General features: G+C 48.1%; 1 protein-coding gene across 1 annotated transcript in view; it reads right to left on the bottom strand.

Moving 5' to 3' along the window:
• ME3 (malic enzyme 3) overlaps positions 1-19,391 on the bottom strand; it is a gene marked incomplete at both ends in the record, with an annotated part of 199,014 nt that overhangs the window by 47,076 nt on the left and 132,547 nt on the right. Inside the window, 2 exons of the mRNA XM_082844916.1 lie at positions 7,234-7,395; positions 17,868-17,943. Of these exons, the coding sequence (XP_082701042.1) occupies positions 7,234-7,395; positions 17,868-17,943 (238 nt within the window). The remainder of the gene's footprint in view (positions 1-7,233; positions 7,396-17,867; positions 17,944-19,391) is intronic.

Genomic DNA, 19,391 nt, shown 5'->3' with positions numbered 1-19,391 from the left:
CACATATGAACAGCCTGCAAAGGGTATACACATAAATGATAAAAATAGTCTAACTCTTGGCATTTGCAGAAAATATTCACTTTTTAGTTCTTATAGAGGTGAAAGGGTCCACGGTAAATTATAATCTGTAATGTTTCCAAGTCACAGATTGGTTCGGGAGTGCATGAGGCTGCCAAGGGTGGATTTCTCAGTGCTGCATACACGGTTTCTGGGGCAGGTCCAATTCTCCAGTGGTCCTGAAGAATTTTAGGATTTTCCAAAAATTTCTCAGTGTATCTGCACTTAAGATGAAAGGTCAACACTAATGAGGTACTACTGAGATGTAAAGGTGACCATAAGAAGCTTTTTAAAAAAGTCCTGATATTTTATAATATTTATTTTATTTATAATAAAATGTTTTATGTCTGAAATACTTCAAAACTAAGCACTCCAAAAAATTGGGAAGAAAGTTTCTATATGGAGGTGACACGAAAATATAGCTTCTCATACTTGTACAGAAATTTCAGGTAATTCACTCCTTCTGAATCAAAAGTAGTTTGATCCTTATGTCTTACATACTCTCATGCCCATTTTACAGATAAGGAAGGTAGAGTTGTTCAAGGGTTTAAATAAATTGCCCAAACTCACACAGCCAGAAAATATCTAAGCTGAAACTGAGCCTTGCTTTGACTGGGTCTCATGACAGCGCCCTTTCCACCCCATCATTTGACATTGTGGAGACCAGGGAATGTGGGTTTGGCTCCTGACCCCCTCCCTGGTCCTCCTGGAAGAGTCCAGTAGTGGCTGGAAGTTCCAGCTGGTCCTGTAGACCAGGCTGGGGAGCAGTGACAGCCTGAATGGGGTCTGGGGAAAGACCGTGTCCACATCTCCAGCCAACTGGCTTTCCTTTGTCAGGAGGGAAAATGACTTCTCAAAAACAGCAGAGGGTGGAGCTTCCACACTGTCTTGGTACCACATGGAACAAGAAATCCACATTCTGCCCTGCGTCCCACCGAGTGATTGGTTATAAGAATGACTGCCACCAAGGCGTGGGACTATGAACTGGCCTGGACCCTCCCCTGGCAGCCCTCCTCTATCCTGCACTTCCTCACATACATGTTAAAAAGAGAAGCTTTCAGAAGGCAGTATTGCCAGACAAAATACAGGACACCCAGTTAAATGTGAATTTCAGATAGGAGATATATATATATATATATATATATATATTTAGTATAAATATGTCCCAAGTTTTGCATGGAACATACTTATGTTAAAAAATGATTAGCTATTTATCCGAAATTTAAATTTAACTTGCATCCTGTATTTTTCTTTGCTAAATCTGGTAACCCCATCAAGAGAGGCAGAAGGAATCTTGAAGCTGGGAGGCAGTGTGCCGCAGAGGAAAGGGCATTGCCAGGCCCAGTGGCCCTGGTCAGATGCTCTCCCGGAGCACCCTCAGGACAGTGTGGTTTTAGAATCAGAAGGGGCTCTGGGCTTTGGCATCGGACACACCTAGGTTTGAATTCAGGCTCTGCCACTTAACTAGCTCTGCGACTTTGGGCACTTGTCCCTGCTTCATTTTACTTCTCTGTCCAATAGGGATAGTAATGATCTCTATTGCATCATTCAAGCTCTTTGAGGAAAGGGTCCTTATTCATGTGCATCTCCCTAGTGATGTTTACAGTGCCGGCGCATCGCAGGCCATTAAAAAGTGTTTACTGATGTGAGTTGCGTTTATTCTAGGACTGGGCTAAGGAGATGCTGAATTAAGAACTAGGAAAGTCTTAGAAATCACTTGGGTCGGCTTCCTCCAGATGAGTGTTGGGGACCCAGAAAGGTTAAATGAACTGCCTAAGGTCACAAAACGAATTTGGTGGAAGCAGCTTCTAGAGCAGGGGTCTTCCCAGGCGGGATCAGCTTCCTCCCCTCTGAGCCTGCTGCTTCCCCTCTGCTAGGTAGTTGCCAAGCTCCCGTTGGCACCAAGTAAGCCTTCAGGTTAAGGCTCTATCCAAAGCAAATGAACCAGAGCTTCCTCCTCTGCTGTGGGAGTTGAATAGACCCTCCACGGCTGTGTGCCCGGCTCTTTCTAAGGTGAAAAATCTTGCAGACTAAACGTCATGGAAAGCAAAATGGCTGGCTCGTCTTCACTTGCCATATCATTGAGCACTGGGTTTAAGCTGGAAGAGAGACGAACCTCTTGGTCTGGAAAAATATTTATCTTGCAGAGCAACGGGCACATGAAGATGTTACTCAGAGAGCATCTGGGGGTCTGGGGAGGTAATGGGATTGGGTTCACGGTGTGGACATGGTGCACTTTCCCCCTCTGGGTGACAGTTATGCCCACCATGTATTTCTCTGGAAGCTCAGTTAAGCCCAAGGGTAAGCTACAAAGACCCTAGGAAGGGCCCCTTCACCGGTCACATGTGCACAGAGAGCCTGTGCCCGATGGCAACACGGGTGAATGCTGACTATTTATGAGCTGCGATAAAGACAATCTTGCCAGGTGGAAGGAACCCTTCCATACCCAGCTCTGTGGGCGATCCCATGCTGCCTCAGCAACCAGTAACACCCAAGGCACAGTCTACCAGGCTCTGTTGATGATCTGTCCCCTCCATCCCCCTCTTTAGTCATTTCCACAGAGACTTTCACATCACCTCGAGAGGAAAATCCACTGAGGCTCAAGACTTCCGCAGGAGAAGCCAAGCCCTGGGTTGTCCCACAGAACCTTTAGCACAGAGTGGGCCAAGCACTGGGCTTGGACTCAAACCTGGCAGAAGCCATTTCTGCCCTGGGGCCCCTTTTCCCATGTGAAACGAGGGGGTTGAGTGAGAAGTATTTATATATAATATCTAGTAAGTATGACATCTAATGTGAACAGTCTGTGACTCTGCTGTGTGTATATGAAACAAGATGTACAAATCAATCCACACACAGACACAAGGGAGGGAGGGCCTGAGCAGGTGCCCTGTCTAACTGAGCGGGGCTCCCTCCCCCTGGCCCTTTGGAACTTCATCACGGGATGTCCCTCCTTCCTGGGATCACGTCTCACATATATTTATTTTTCCAAACCTCCTTGGTGTCGGCAGGTAAAAGTGACTCAGAGTTTCAGGGCTGTAGATAGCAGATGTTTTCCTTCAACAGGAAACCTGGAGGGGTGTTTTCTTTGACTCTGATTAAAGCTCCTTTTGCCTCAGAAGTTTTTTATAGAGACATACACACAGATGGTCTAGTTGTTCTGAAACTAAAGCCCTCACAGCAGCAACCCTCCCTGCACTGCCACGTAAGACGGAAGCTGCAAGGCAGAGCCTCCCTCTCCTGTTGCTGTGTCTTGCTCTGGGTGAGAGATGTGCCCCCAGACTTCTAGGGGAAAAATCTTGCAAACTGATTATTTTTTAAAAAGAACTCTAGTGTGGAAGATCACATAGTCAATGCATTTGAAAAGACAGAAATCACTGTCTTCCGTCTTCCCAATGTTGGCCTCTTTGTAACTTTCTTGAAGAAGGTCTGGAGGAAGTTCACCTTTCTTTGCGGGGGAGGGCTGTGAAAATGGCACCGGTGTGCCCTAGTTTGATCCTGAGTGTCCATGGAACACAGACTGTGTGAAACACCTACTTTCTCAGTCTTCATTACCCAGTCTGTGACACAAATACTTGACGTCTTGGAGCAGTGTGCCACAGTAGACAAGGCCACTCTGGTGCCAGAGAGACCAGGGTTCAAATCCCAGCTCCAACACTTAGAGCTGTGTGACCTGAAGTAAGTAGTTAACGTGCGTCAACCTCGAGCTGTGTGACCTGAAGTAAGTAGTTAGCGTGTGTCAATCTCAGTTCCCTCATCTGTAAAAAGGGGAGAACAATATCTCATACAGTTGGTGTGAGAACGAAATGAGATTGAGGGACTTCCCCGGTGGTCCAGTGGTAAAGAATCCATCTTCCAATGCAGGGGAGGCGGGTACGATCCCTGGTCGGGGAACTAAGATCCCACATGCCACGCGGCAACTAAGCCCACGTGCCACAACTAGAGAGAGAAAACATGCAAGCCACAACTGGAGAGAAGCCCGAGTGCTGCAACAAAGAGCCCATGCACCCCAACAATAAAGATCCCGCGTGCCTGGACGAAGATCCTGCATGCCCCAACTAAGACCCGACGCAGCCAAAAAAAAAAAATAATAATATTAAAAAAAAAAAAGAGAGATTGAAATATACAAGTGCCCAGAACTATGCCTGGCCATTGCAGGTGCTGGCATAGGTCTTACTGGACACGGAGAACACTGCTTTCTCTCTCGTCTGTGGTGTTGCATGGCAGGTCAGGCTGTGCCCTGTCCCCTCAGCTGGGGACTCCTCTGGTCCTTCCAAAACTCTCTCCCTTCCACACCCAGGAGGGAGAGCTGAGGCAGAGGCCGAAAGCCCCAGGGGGGAGAAGCAGACACTTTGAGGAGACGTAACACATGAGCCATTAAAATGATCGATTAGGTGACAGTGTTGAAACACTGACAACTAAAAGATTCCACCCACGCCTGGCTCTCATGTATCTCCCTCAGCCTAGCAGAATGCCTGACACCTACTAAACACTTCATAAACTTTAAAAAAATAAGTAAAGAGAAAGTGCTCACAAAATAATCTTCATTGAAGAAATCAGAACAAAATTAGGGGCACAGTATGATTAATTAGGTAATACTGTATCTACGTCTATGTATACGCACAGAGAAACATCGGACAGGAGCACAAATGTGGCATAGTGGGAGAAATGCCATTTCCTTCTCCTTTTAAAATTCTGAATAATGTTTTAAAGTTACTTTAGTAATAAAAATTCTAAAAGTCAAGACATAATCTTTACTCATAAAGCAACAAAAACCCGGGCAGGCAGTGTGGTATGGTGTGGGGAGAGGAACGCTCATGTGGATTAGGACCCACTCCTGCCACTTCCAGCAGATCTTCTTGGGCCAATTAATCTCTCTGGGCCTCAGTTTCCTCAGCTGTAAAAAGAGGGTAATAACTGAGCTCCACTCACAGGGTTATTGTCAGGCTGAAACAGGGTGGTCTGTGAAAAGGGCCTGGCCCTGATTACTCATAGTTTCTCACCATCTTTTCTGGTGGGTTTGCTACAAGTTGGCACTAACTCTAAACTTTAGCACATCATTGCTGAGTGCTGGACCTTCAGTGACAAAAGATCTAAGGCATCTGCTAGAGGCAACCAACACGCTCCCAAGGGATGCAATGGCCTAAGAATCAGTCTCAAGCCGTTCCACTTCTTGCCTAGAGCCAGCTTTTTGGAGAGAGAGAGAGAGAGAGAGAGAGAGAGAGAGAGAGAGAGAGAGAGAGAGGGACGGAGGGACGGAGGGACGGAGGGACGGAGGGAGGGAGGGAGAGAGAGAGAGAGAGAGATGGTCTCAAACAAATCCAGTTGGAACATGGCAGGAGGTGATGGATGGGAATAATAACTAACACAAAGTTTGCTATACTCATCCATGTTTGTGCGGTTCCACACATGTCCTTTGTGGCTGAGGGACAATTTCAGCAAAACCCAGGCGTGTGGCTGGGGAGGGGAACCACAGTGCAGAGCAGACCTTGAAGATGGGTCTTAATGAGCAGCTATAAGGCTGTACCACCATGCAGCCTCCCTTCTCCTCGTCTGGTGGGGAGGCATATAGAGAAGAGATTTAGCAGTGGGAGAATACCTAGTAACTTTCTGGTCCAGGCCCTAATTGTACCAGAAGGGGATGGTATCTAGACAGGTACAGGGACTCACCCGGCTGTCAGGGGTACCGGGACCAGGGTCCCTGCTTGCCGGGCCAGCACTTCGCGTGCTCTTCTTGTCCTCCCTCCTCCCCCTCCCACCCCCGTGAGTTCTCAGCTCTGAAGCCAGGTCTGTCTGCTGCTCCTTCATTTGACCGTATCTGTGGATGAAGCCTGAATAAGCATCACTTCTCATTAGAGGCTACAGTGCTTGTTCTTGTTTAGAAATGAGGATGTTGTGTGGCATCCAGGGAGGAAGGAGGCCATGCAGAGTCACAACAAGTTTTCTAGAGAAAGATCAACTCAGAATGCAAATAAGTATAAGCGTTTTGACAATATGAATCGAGAATCTAAAACATGACCATTCCCTTTGCTTCAATATTTCCTTTTCTAGGAATTTATCCTTGGGAAATCATCAGAGATGGAAAGACTGATCTGCAAAAACGGGTACCACAGCACAATTATATTTGCAAGAAGACTAGAAACCACCTAGATGTCCAAGAGTGGAGGGTTTCTTACGTGAATTGTGATACGCCAGGCAGCTATGAAAATGACCTTGTGGAATAATGGCTAGTGGTCTGGGAGAAAACTCGTGACATACGTTACACCTAAAAAAGCAGGATACAAAACCGTATATGCAATATAAACTTAATTTTGTTTTTAATAAACGTTTCAGAGGGATAAGGCTGGAAAGAAATATCCCAAATTGTAAACAATGATTATTACTGGCTCTGTGACTAATATTTTATTTTTAATACTTCTCTGGAGTTTTTTCAATGAACATGAGAAAACGTTTTTCTCAGATGGACATGCACTGATTTTAAACCCAGAGATAAATATCACCAAGAAGAAATTCTTTTATGTTCATGATACAGAGACACAGAGCTGAGAACTGCAGACATGCACAAACACCGTGACCCAGAGTGGTGGTACCCAGAGCAAACTCTTGGCTGGGGTTTGAGCTCCTTAAATCCTAAACCTCCTGGAAGCCTGCAGGTGGCTCTCAGCCACAGCTCGGGTCAGTTTCTCTCCCTGGGTTTGCAGGATTGCTCATCTGCCTGATCCAGACATTTCAGCCCTTGGTCCTGGCGCTTTGAGTTTTAATCCTTTTACGGGGGTAGCTGGCCTCTAAAATGCTGAAAAAACACAGCCCAGCAGCCACTCTCGCCTCAGCGGCTTTCTTCACTAATGGATCAGAGAGAGGCCATGAGGGCAATGGAAGCTGCCTAGGGACACGGGACAAGGAAGCACAGAAAGCCCGCCCAGGGGGTACCTTGGCAGGAGGTAGGGGAGCAAGAAGACCCAGCAGTGGCTGGGGGGAGAGGATGGGACTGGGAGAGTGGGATGGGCAACCAGGGAGGAGAGAGGTCCTGGCATCACAGCCATGTAGGGGAGGTGTCCTGGCAGCGGGGACCCCAGAATGAAATGGCCTGATGCTTTGTAAACAGAACCACCACACAGAGGTGCTCCCCACGCCATCCCAGCTGCCACCCTCTGGCTCCCGGCCCAGGCAGTGCGTTACCTCGTTGTTGGTGCCCACATCCAGCAGGACAGGGAGGCACTGCTGCGGGTTGACGCCTCCGCACGCCGTGTACAGGGCCAGCTTGCCCACGGGGATGCCCATGCCGTAGCAGCCCAGGTCTCCCAGGCCCAGGATGCGCTCCCCATCAGTCACCACCACAGCCTGAAAGACAAAGCAGGACGCCATCAATCAGGGACAGCACCTCCTGTGACAAAGTGCTCGTTTGTACAGCACGTCAGGCCTGTCGACTGGACGCCCACCGCCTCTGCTGCAGGATGAAACAGCTTGTCTGGGACAAGGCCAAAGGATGCTTTCAACTGCAGGTGGCGGGCCCTTCCCCCATCCCCTCCCCTTTCTGGCAGGGCTGGAGAGAAACCCCGCCGAGGTGAGATGATGGAAAGACACCGGCCTGCATTCCGAGGTTCTGTTCCTGCAGGAACAGCTGGAGGGAACCCACACCGAGTCATTCTCCCTCAAAGAAATTAAGCAGACTCTCTCAGCTTGAGCTCTGGGGCTGGGGACAGGGAGGGAAGGCAGAATGAAAGGAGATAATAAAACAAGCGTTTATGCTGCTACTACAGCCCCAGGGTTTACAGACCCATATATGTGCTCTCCGCCCTGTTCCGGGGTATAATAAATCCAATCTGTAAAAACCAGAGCTCCTTGTGACGTCTGCTAGGGTCACTATTCCACGGGAAACCAGGAGGGTTCTCAAGGTGTACTGGGATTGTCTTTGTGTTTTGGCAAAAAATCACAGAAGGCATAGTAGGTACTAGACATAGTACTAGTTCCAGGCTTACCTACTGTGAATTAACAGATGCTGATGGAGCTGATAGTGATGATAGAAATAATCATATGATAATGATGGCTATTCATTCCCTCATTCATTCATTTAATACATCTTTATGAAACACCTGCTTTGCAAAAGACAGTGTGCCAAATCCTGGGGGAAGGAGGTTCAGTTTGCTCATCTATAAAAACAAGAATGCGTGGACCCAGCCCTCTAAAGGACTAACGGGCAAAAGAGAGATGGAACGTGTATAGTTATACTGACTCTGGGGGGAAGTGTGAGGGCAGCGGAACAGCTCAAGGGCAGCAGAGACTGAGAGAAGGGAGAGGTACTTCCTGTAGGATAACCTTTCTTAGGTGAGGGGACACACGTGCCGCATCTTGGACAGGTGGAGATTATCCATTAGGGGTACAGCTGGGGAGAAAGGTATTTGATGCAAAAGGAAATTAAGGTTCAGGGTAGAAGTGGGGGGAACGTAGGCTGTGTGTGTGGGTTCAGGTCCCACGAAAGGAGAGAATGGAAAGTCAGACTGCAAGGCGCCCTGAAGAACCCACCAGGGTGACAGTGAAGCTGTTTACAGGTCACCTCAACTGGCTCTCCAGCACTGGTTCCCTCCATCTCTAAATGAGTAGAGTTTATGGGGCCACCCAGCCCTCCACTGGAACCAACTTTGGGTCAGGACTTAGGACAAGCTCTGAGCTGTGGCTGTCCTGGTTGGCCCCAAGCGTGGTACCGTGGGCACCGCAGAGGTCAGTTTACTCCACGCAGGTACAGTGGTGGGCTGGGCACCGGCGATAAAGAGACGAAGACCCACTCCTACTGCGGAGGGTTTATGGTCCAGCACCCACAGACTCCGTGGAATCTTCTCTCTCCCAGGGTGAGAGCACACAGGGCTGTGCTGCCTTTTGGTAGAAACAGGTGTAGAGACTCGTAAGGCCACACCTCCACTGCTGGAAAGGGGGCTCTGGAGAGCGCAGCGGCCCCGTGAAGGTCGTGCTGTCCCCCTTAGATTGGTCTCCTGCCTCCAGGGCGAGTGTCTCCGTCCTGCATCTCACTTGCTCCTCCCCCACCCTGGCAGGGAGGCCCGTCTGGGAGAGTTATCTGTGTTTCACAGGTGAGCAAACTGAAGCTCCTGGACCTTCATGCTCTGTACATATTTGTTAAGTATCAGCCAACCGCCAGGCACTGTGCTGGATGTTTCCACATCAGTTATCTTAGAAATATCAGATGACTTACCAAGAGCACCTTGCTTGTGTATGTGGCAAGTCGAGATTCTAATCAGGCTTCAGGTACCTGGTTCAGGGCACTTTCTACAACCCGGCTGGGCTGGGAAAAAGCACCTGTGCTCTTGGCAAAGTCTTGTCCCACCTTGGTGCCACCCTCTCCGCAGCCTCTGACCCCCTGCTGGCAGCTTCCCCAGTGAAGCCTGTGCCTTCACGCTACCCCTGAGTGCCCAAACTCTGGGCATTTCTCTACCATCTCTCCTAATCAAAGCCTCCCTATTCTGGTTCCCATTCTCTTAGATTTCTCTCTGCTGAGGGGCAGTGAGTGACACGGAGTTCAACAGAGGAAATCAGCTACGACTCCAGGGTGTTCTCCTTATAACTCTGGGGCCTTTCAAGATGGTAGCGGGGGGACTTCCCTGGCACTTTGGTGGTTAAGACTCCACGCTCCCAATGCAGGGGGCATGGGTTCGACTCCTGGCTGGGGAACTAAGATCCCGCTTGCCTCGCAGTATGGCCAAAAAAAAAAAAAAAAAAAAAAGATGGTAGCGGGGCTCTGCAGGGCCACCCCCCCAGCCTGGGGATGTCCAAAGGTGCTTGACTACATGCCTGACTCCTCCGAGGGAATGTCTCACCTCCATCTGTCATCCACTCTCCATCCTGCAGTACTAAATGGCTGGATTATTGCAACAGCTTCACAACCAGGCTCAAAGGCCTTTAGTTACTTCTAACTGTCCATAAAATAGAGTCCAAAAGGCTTATCTCTTTAATGACAGGAACCCAACATACCTTCTGAAACTCTACACACAATTGCCCCCTCTAGCAGAACTGGCCTCACTCCCGTCAGACACACTCTGAATTCACCAATAATCTCTAGCCTCTCAGCCTCTATATTCCTGTCACTTTCTGCTCTTTCTCCAGCAGTGCAAATCCTGCCCGTTACAACCCAATGTGATTTCTCCTGGCGCTTGCTGTATCTACCATGCACCTGGCCTGCTCAACCTTCCTGTCTGCCTGCCTGCCTTCTGCAGACATTTATTAAGTACCTACTGCTTGCCAAGCCCTGCATAGGTGCGATTTAAAAATCTGATGGTGACAGCATTTGGGGTCTTATTTAACATTTTAAAAAATGTCCATTTAATCTCACCAAATAGCCTAAAGGTTAATGGCAGGGGTTTTGGCGTCTGATAACCAGTATTCAGATCTAGGTTCCTTGATAACCCACCAATATGTAATCTTGGGTCATCAGATAACTTTCCTGAGTTTTAATTTTCCATAAAATGGGAATAATAATAATGTCTAACTCGTCAGCTTGTTGTAAAGATGAAATGAAATAATAAGTGTCTCATTTTAACCAGGTGCCTTGTGCCTTGTAAGTGATTGGCAAATGGTCACTGCTTGTATGATTATATTGATGGTTAGTATTGGGGGCAAAGATTACATAGTAGAATTTTTAATTGTTTCGTCTGTCTCTAGTTCAGCCTCACCATAGAAAGGCCATGCAACAATTATACGTTAAATGAGTGAATGAAAAGGAAACCAAGGGGAGACCTTGGCGGCTCTTAAGAAAGTCTGGCCATGAGAAACTCAACCGCATTGTAACCTTGACATTGTCATTCATTCCAATGGCAAATACTGTCACCTCTAAGCAAACACTTACAGCTCACCATCTGCCAGAGATTGCCACTTGGATGTCCAATAGTCCTCTCCAATCCTCCAAGTCCTTTACCAAATGAATCTGCTTTTCCCTTTCTCTCCTTCTCAACTTTCCACTTCTGCTGTCCTCCCTCACTCTGTTACCTCCTATCTCCCAGGCTCAAAACTGCCCAATCTACTTTGACTTCTTCTGTCATCAGTTAACCACAGTCAATTGGTCACCAAGTTCTGCTGATTTGACCTGCTTCCATTTTTCTCACCTGTTTCATGATCTTCATCCCTATTGCTAACCTTAGACCAGCCCATCTGTGTCTCACTTGACCACTTTAGTGGTTCCCTGATTGGTCTTTCTATTCTTGGATTCTCCCTACTCCATTGCATTTTTCCAAAGCGCACCCAGATTTGTCACGTTCTTGCTTCCAAACCTCCGATGGCTCCTGATGCCTGTAAAATAAAGCTCAGACATCCTCGACTGACATTTGAGGCCTTCCGTGGTCTACGCCCAATCTGCTCTTTGAATTTCCCCTTTATCCACTCCATCCAAACTGAAACGCTGTTAATCTTTATAAAGTGTGTGTTTTCTTGACTACACGCCATTTTACACCTCAACCCCTATACCTCCTTGATCCAAACCCTACCTTCCTTGCATGTTTCAAGGAACAATTCAAGAGGCACTTCCGTCCATGAAGCTTCCCTTCTGGAAGTTATCACTCCCAACTCTGCATTCCTATAGCATGTTCCTCTCCCACAGCACCTATCCCTTTCTTCCTTGTATTACAGTTATATATATTTCCTTGTCTTTCATAGCAACTCTTTAAGGGCAAGTAAAGGGTCTTGTCCTCTTTGATTCTTTAGCGCTTAGCCTGGGGCCTGCAATGTGATACGAACTCAGTAACCGATGGACAATGTCATAGATCCAACACAGAGAGCAAACGCTCTTCTCCATGGGACTGAATTCAGAACTGGAGTAGATGAGCAAGTTCAGAGAGAAGATGTCGCATCCTGTTTTTCGTGACGTCAGTGGAGCTAGAGCTGTGGGTCACTGGAGAAGTCGGGGTCAAAAGGCTGAGGGCAAACTTGAGCAGCACCCTGGGGTTTTAGAGCCCAGCAATAGCTACCAGTGGACTGGCTCACAGTTTCCTTGTTAGGATGGCTTTTACAACTCATAACCCCTCTGTAGTATTTCAGATGGCGAGGAGGAGATTCAGACGACTGAGGGATGGTGCGGCCCATTCTTTCTCTGCCCGCCTAGCTTCTGACTTACTGCCACCTCCCTCAGCCTGGGTGGACCCAATGGGGCTGACCCAGGACTGATCGGAGGATCACGCCTCCTTGCTTGCTCTGGCTCTGGTTTCCCTGGACTTGGAGCTCTGGGCATGGGCTGCCCATAGCACTGTGTGTGAGGCCCTCCCCTTCCTCCTGCTGTGCCTTCCTTCCCGCTTATCCTTCCCTTTCCTCCTCCTTTTTTCTCTCTCCACAACACAAATAATGCACAGTCCGTGGTCTCAAATCTTGGTTCCATCCCTCATGAGCAAAGCTGAGCTAACCTCTCAGCTTCTTTGTCTATATAATGGGGATGAGAACAACCCCTGCCTCTTGGAGGGTCACTGGGAGAAGTCAGTGAGTTAGTCTGTGTGGAGCACTTAGCAGAATGCTGGTGAGGTGGACAGGGTGCTGTGCCGCCCAGATTCCCCTTTTAGGAACGAAGGGGTTATTCCCCCAGTGGTACCCTCAGCTATGAGCCTATTCTGAGACCTTCCTCAACTGGAGAGAGCCACCTTGACCAAAGTCACACCCCGTTCCCAGGGCAGCAGCCCACAACCAATGAATGATGGATGCAGGGCTACCAAGGCCCAGATTCCTTGGCCCAACTCAGGATGACTCTGAAGGACCATCCCCACTCATGAGCCTCCTAGCGCGCCCAGCTGGGTCTTCCGATGGCTCCCACGTAGCCCAACCTCTCTCCCTTTTCCCTGTCCTGCTTCCTTTCCTTCTAGAGGTGTTGATCCCAAGAGCACTGCCTGATATGCCCATCTCCATCTCAGAGAATGTTTCCCAGGAAATCCAACTGCTGACCCCGAGTGGGGTTTAACCTATAGTGGGCGTGTGCATGACAGGCAGGCACTTAGCACTAACATCTGGTCCAAGTTTAAAGGCCCAAGTGGCTGGTGCCCAGAGGCAGGGGATGCTCCTTTGGCTCCAGTACCCGGCCACCTCCCAGCAACTCCTTCCCAAAGCTGCTGGGACTGGGATGAAGGAGAGATTTAGGACCTTGGGAAAGCTCTTGGGGAGGAGGGCTTTTCTGAGCTGACCATTCCTCCTGGCTCCGGGAAATGGTCTCTGTGGGAAAGAGTCAGAAAAGCAGTTCTCACTCCCCTTTGTGATTTATGCTGGAAAGCTCTGGGTGGGCCAGGCTGGCCCATCCTCCCTGAGCAAGAGGGGCCCACAAAACTTCATGGTCCCCAAGACTAAGCTTTCGCCTCACTTCCCTCACAGCCTACTCCTATTACATCTCAGTCTGCAGTTCCGCTTTCTGGCTGGGAAGCCACAGAAACTCAGCTTTTATCTTCTGAGTTGTTTCAGAAGCTTCTCTGAACTACCCCTCCCCTCCAGCCAACAACATCAAGGTCCAGAGATACCTGTGCCTTGCAAAACTCTGCCTGCCTGCCCTATTCAGAAGCCGGGGAAGCGATGGCTCAGCAGCAGGGCCCTGGGTGGCATCATCAGTTACTTGTGGACGACTGTGGGTACCGCTTAACACCAGCTTGCTCATCTGAGAAAAGTCACGCCCCTACCCTACCGCTTCTCCAAGACCCACCTGGGGGGTTTCAGAAGCACTCCTTACCCCACTCTGGTCACAGTGTGAAAATCAAGTGAAATACTGAAGGGGAGTCTCCATTAGCACCAGAGTACCATGAAAGGGTTAATGAGCAGAGATTCCCTACTTAGGGAAGGAGTTCTTCATCTCCTCTTTTAAAGGTAACTGGAGAAAACACACCAATAAACAAGAAAAACTGTGGCTTAGAACATTCTGAACCTTTGAAAGGGCAGTCCTGGAGTGAGAGAGAAGGACCGTCCTGCAAAAGGCCGGTGATGGGGCAGGGTAGAGACTAGGGGCAACGTGATCAGTCCTATTTGACTTGTACACACGCCAAACTATGCGCCCCATATTCAGAGCTCCCGGTTTTTCTAGAGAAGTCAGAAATCCAGGGTTTAAAAAAAATTTGTTTTTTCAAATGAAGTCTCTTAATTTTAAAATGTTGTCCACGAATTCAAATTTTTCAAAAGTCACTTTATTATTTTTTTATTCAACAAACTTTTATTTATTATCTTTTGTATATCAGTCGCTATGCTAAATAGGTTCTGTTGATCCAAAGATGAATAAAAGAAAGTACTTCCCCTCTAAGACAATTTAAGAAAACACCCCCCACAAACACCCAGGGAATTTAACAAAAAATACTTCTACCAATTATATGACTCTCAATGTTTTTAAAAATTGTATTTGCAAATAAGATGATCAAATTTTAAATGGGACAGCTGCTCTCACTTCAGCTACAGCATATAAAATTAATATAATAACATTAAAAAGTAATACTAAAATCATTAAGGTGAGTTTTTTCAAAGAATTCCTTTTCAACTGCTAACATTTGTTTCATTTTTTAAAAATTGACTTTATTGCTAATAAGACCAGCCAATGTGCCAGAAGGAATCTAAACAGGATGCCAGTAAATACTGTTCACAACACAGATCCAAAAGTAAAAACTCTTGGCCTTTTTTGGGTCCAAGTCTCCTTAGACAGTTTTCCCTCCAGCTTTGCTTTGACCCCAGCCACTGTGAGAAAAGGATATAAAACACTGTGTGTTCCAGAATGTTCTGTGCCTGGAAGATCTCCATTCAGAATTTTTGGCCAAATGTCCCATTAATTCCCCTTTGACTAAGGCACTTTGGGGTCAGATGAACTTGGGGTCTATGAAGATTATAGAAAAGGGACTGGGTCTAGAGTTCACACCGAGGCTACATGTTTCTGAAATTTGGGGTGAAGCCAGACTCTGCTGTAGGGATTTAGGAGGGAGTTAGCTCAGGGAAGCCTTTCCCTAATGAAAGAATTTGTTTTTCAAAAGTCACTTTAAATCAAACATCTCTAGGGACCAAATTGACTGGCTGCCCTTTTGTGGTCTGTGGTTCCCTGGTAAGGGGACCCCCTCCTCGGCCACCCTTGGGCGTCTGCAGCCTCTTCCCTGCACTGCTGTGTGTGCTACAGCCGCCTCGTCCACCTCCAGCAATGACAGTGTCCATTCAAGTGCCCTTCAGTGTTGTACAGACTTTATCATAGTTAATCCTCACAATTTCCTGTTGTGAGATCAGAGAGGTTATCCACACACACAGCAGGTAAATGGAAGATTCAAGACCAGAACTCAGGTCTGCCTGGTTGCAAAGCCAGAGCTGACTCTTCTACATACTTTCTGAGACTGACCTCTGGTCTCCTCCAAAGTGAAACAGGAGTATAGGGTGGACGGGGAGAGGTGGCCCCAGGCATTCACCCGTCCACTCTGGGGTACTGCAGGGTGAGTGGCCAACAAGTCACCCTGTCTGTTCCTCATCCTCGGCCTCCTGTCTTCGGCAGCACAGACAGTCTACTGTGATTGTTTCCACGTCGGTCTCTCTAACTAGCCTGCAAGCTCCTTGAGGTTGGGCCTGTGCACCTTCTTTATCCCTGAGCCCCCCAGAGAACTCCTATAGAACAGATGTTACTAAATGGCTGTTGAATGCAACTGAATTAGATGCACTGGCCCAGATATCTACTCATGAAACTTATGCTTTTCCTGGAGGCTCTGGCTACTTCTCCTCGTTTGAGGCCTGCCGAGTTCCACCTCTCCCAGGGTGACCCCAAGGCCCTCATTTCTCTTTCTCTAAAATCACAACAGGTGCATCTCCATCTCTCTGGAGACACTTAGAACTTAGAAGGTTCTCAGAATATGTTGGCTGAAGTCCACGGATACTTCACAGCCAAGGTTCTATTTTGAATTCATATCTTGATTCCCCAGTCAGAGTGAAGCAACATGGGGTCGGGGTCTACACTCCTCAAAGCAGAGTCCTGGGTGCAGTTTTGTAAAGTTACGCCCTGACAAGAGGAGTGATGGGGACCTGAAATCCAGCCCATGAGCCCCTCACCAAGGCCCTGTGCCAGCCTGGAGGAAGCAGTGCTTTTCTCTTACTGGTTAAAAGGGGGTGTCTTTTCATCTTATTTTTTAATTCCTCATAGCTTGCACAGAGGCACCATAGATGTTAGTGCAGACCCCATCTCCCTGCTCCTGGCACAGGGCCTGATAACCTGGAAGATGTTCATTGTGTCCACCTACTGAGTTCATTCAACTCAGTAAGCATCTACTGAGTGCCTACTGCGGACAAGTTTCACCACGGCTGAACCGTTCAGGAAGGAGGAAAGATTAGTCTGTAGGACCTCAGAGCATGGGAAGGCTGGAGTTAACTTCCCATCGAGTGAGCTGGTTTCCCTTAATGTGCTCAAGATTTTATTATAGATTCATCCTAGACACACCTTGGAAACTTGCTTCTTCTGGGACTGGGACCAAAACTTGCAGGGCCAAGGCTTGCATGTAACCAGAGTCTAAGCAGATAGGCAGGAAAGAAGAGCACAGGGCACATCACACCCGGACAGAGATGTACGAATTGAGCTCTTCACTGAGGCCAGGACTGGAGTCCAAGGGCCTCAGCTGTGGTTCAGGCCTGGCTGCTGAGAGCCAAGGTCTTGCCCTACTGGCTCTGGTTCTGAATGTCGCCACACCCCCGAGAGGGACAGAAGCGGGTGGGACACAAGGAGAGGTTGGTAGAGAGAAGTTGTACTCAATGCCTGGTGGATAGAGGTGGCCCAGGGAACTGGCAGGGACGGAGGGAGGGAGGGCCTGAGAGCAAACAGCTCTCAGCCTTCCAGCATTGCCCCGAGAGGTACATAGACTGGGCTTGGTCAGGTCCAACCACTCCCCCGCTCGAGTGCCAGAAATGCCCTCACCAAGCAGCCAGAAGATGTTCTGTAATTTTGCTTCACCCGTTTGTTTGCAGAAGTGACAATGATCTTAGAATCCAGAGTCCCTGAAACTCTTCCACAGAAGTCCCCATGACAGGAGGAGATCTGGGGACACAGCCAGAGGCTAACACATTTCTACAAAGCTTCACCAATTTTGCATTCTATATTATATCCTGTTTGTTACATATAAAAAAGTTTCCTTAAATGTTTCAAGTAAAATTGATGCTCCAGGAAACAGTGCCAGGTTCATTTTTGCCACTCTGCATATGCGTCCCTTCTCCCCCCGCCCAACACATACACTGCAGTGTACGGCCAGGTGTGAAGACATCGCTCATCATAAACCTTTTCTCTTGGTGCAGAATGTCCCTGGCCTCTATCTTAGTCCCTCCAACGCCAGACCGTCCAAACTCTACCCCTCAACTCAAGGCCTTGCTCCAATGTCACCTCTTCCACTAAGTCTTCCCAGATCCCCTTCAGGCTAAAAGTAATCTCGGCCTCCTTGAACACCCCCAGCTCTTCAGTGTGCCTTGTTTATCTCTGATCAGCTTCCACCTGTTAATCTTTTGTGTCTCTGTCTTATTTTCCTCATGAAAAGTCAGCCACTTGAGAAGAGGGTCTATGTTGGATTTTTCCCTGAATCCACCATGGAAACTGGCAGTGTGTGTATTCAGCAGGTACTCAATACATGCACCACTACTACTACTACTAGACATTTTCACACGGATGCCTGGTTAATACAAGCCTTTACTCCGTGGTGCATTTGTGCTCGGCTGTAACTGGTCTATGGTCTGGGCCTGGGGAAGGGATGCAGTGTCTTGCCTTCAGTGTTGTAATGGCCCATTTCCTAGCTGAGAATGACTCTAGTCCAGGCTGAAAGGATTCATCCAACAATAGAGCAATAACAAAGAAAACAGGGCCATACCTTAATATTATCTTCTGGCCAAGAGTTCAGCATTGTTGCAAGATGGCCCTTGTCATGAATGGTGATAAACAGCCCACTGGGAAAAGAAAAACACATACACACAGAGAAACCAGTCAGACTAGGAACAGAGCAAAGACTACAAGTACTGTGTATCATTGCATCAGTTAATTTTAACCATAGGCCTGGGCAAAAGGGGTCCCTGCCCAAAGTCCCAGCAATGTTAGAGAGCCCTGCTCTGGTTTTCCTCCAACTCTTCCCCTCCAGAGGGCAAAGAGGTCCATGGGGCCGAGGGATGTACCCACCCGGAGCCTGTGTTCACAGAGCCTGTACCTTCCTTCCCCTCTCCAGATCAGGCACACAGGACCCCAGAATTCTCTGAATGAGTGGTCTCAAGGCTGCTTTTAGGGACTCTGTGAGCCTTTTCTCTGGGTCCCTCCTTCCAAGTACAGACTACACTGCAGTGGGTGGATCCCTAAGCCTGGGGCTATGACTGGTACTTGGACGTGTGGGTTGTGATGTCCAGACACTCATACACATGGCCTCTTGCAGTCGGGGATGGAGCTGGGGATAGGAAGAGGGGGGCGCTGCCAGCCTTGAGCCAGTTTTAGAGTCTGAGAATTCTAAATTCAAACTTGGCCTTCCAGACCATCATGAAGGTATATTTGTAAGGGTAGGAGGATGAGACATATCTTACTCAACAGTTTATTAGCAGTTAACAGTTATTAACAGTTACTGAATTTTGTGACCCATTACTTAAGTCATGCCCTCGTCAATACTGTCAACACCCATGGCCCCGCTCTTTGGTCTCACCAGGCTTGTAAAACTCTCAGCCCTTGAGGAAACCCACTTTCTGCTCCCTGTGCATCTCCACCCAGGCAGCCGAAGGCAGATGGAAACAATCGTACTACAGGGCAGACTGATCAGTGCCCCCATCCACTCATCCCTGTCAGCCCACATAGACTCTCAGTACTGACCAGCCTCTGTGCCTACAGAGTTGCTCTGGTCAAAATTCACTCTTTGCAAAGACTGTTTCAAAATCCTCTGTTCTCAAACCTCCAACTGCCTCACCCTTCCCCCCGCACTGCCCTAGTGACCTTGTCTCTGATGTCACAGGAAGCATCTCTGTCAGTTTCCCACCAGTGAATCTACAAACTTCTGCATCCACAGCCAACCTCTTCATTCCTCTTGTTCCACTGAAAATTACAGAGCCTCACACCGCTGATGATCCCTCCTCCCGCTCTCTGTCTCTCTCAATCTCTCACTCTACTAGATTTTCCATTAGCTCTAAAATATGCCCAAGTCCATCATCATAAAAGCTTCCGGCTTCTGGTAGTGACAGAGTCACTTGGACAGAATAACATTTCTGCAGATAACAATGATGAGATGGTTAACTGTTAAACAATTTATTGTTATTGTTACGTTACAAAATTATTTTAAATTAAGGCAATGGAAGTTGGCCAAAAACAGGCAGACACTGGACGGGAATCTACCTTCGAAAGGAGGAATTAGATCCTTTGAGATCTG

This window comes from Leucopleurus acutus (assembly GCF_964270905.1).
Source record: "Leucopleurus acutus genome assembly, chromosome: 8".
NCBI lineage: Eukaryota > Metazoa > Chordata > Mammalia > Artiodactyla > Delphinidae > Leucopleurus > Leucopleurus acutus.
The sequence above is the reverse complement of the archived record's forward strand: the minus strand, read 5'-3'. Positions and strand labels throughout refer to the sequence as shown.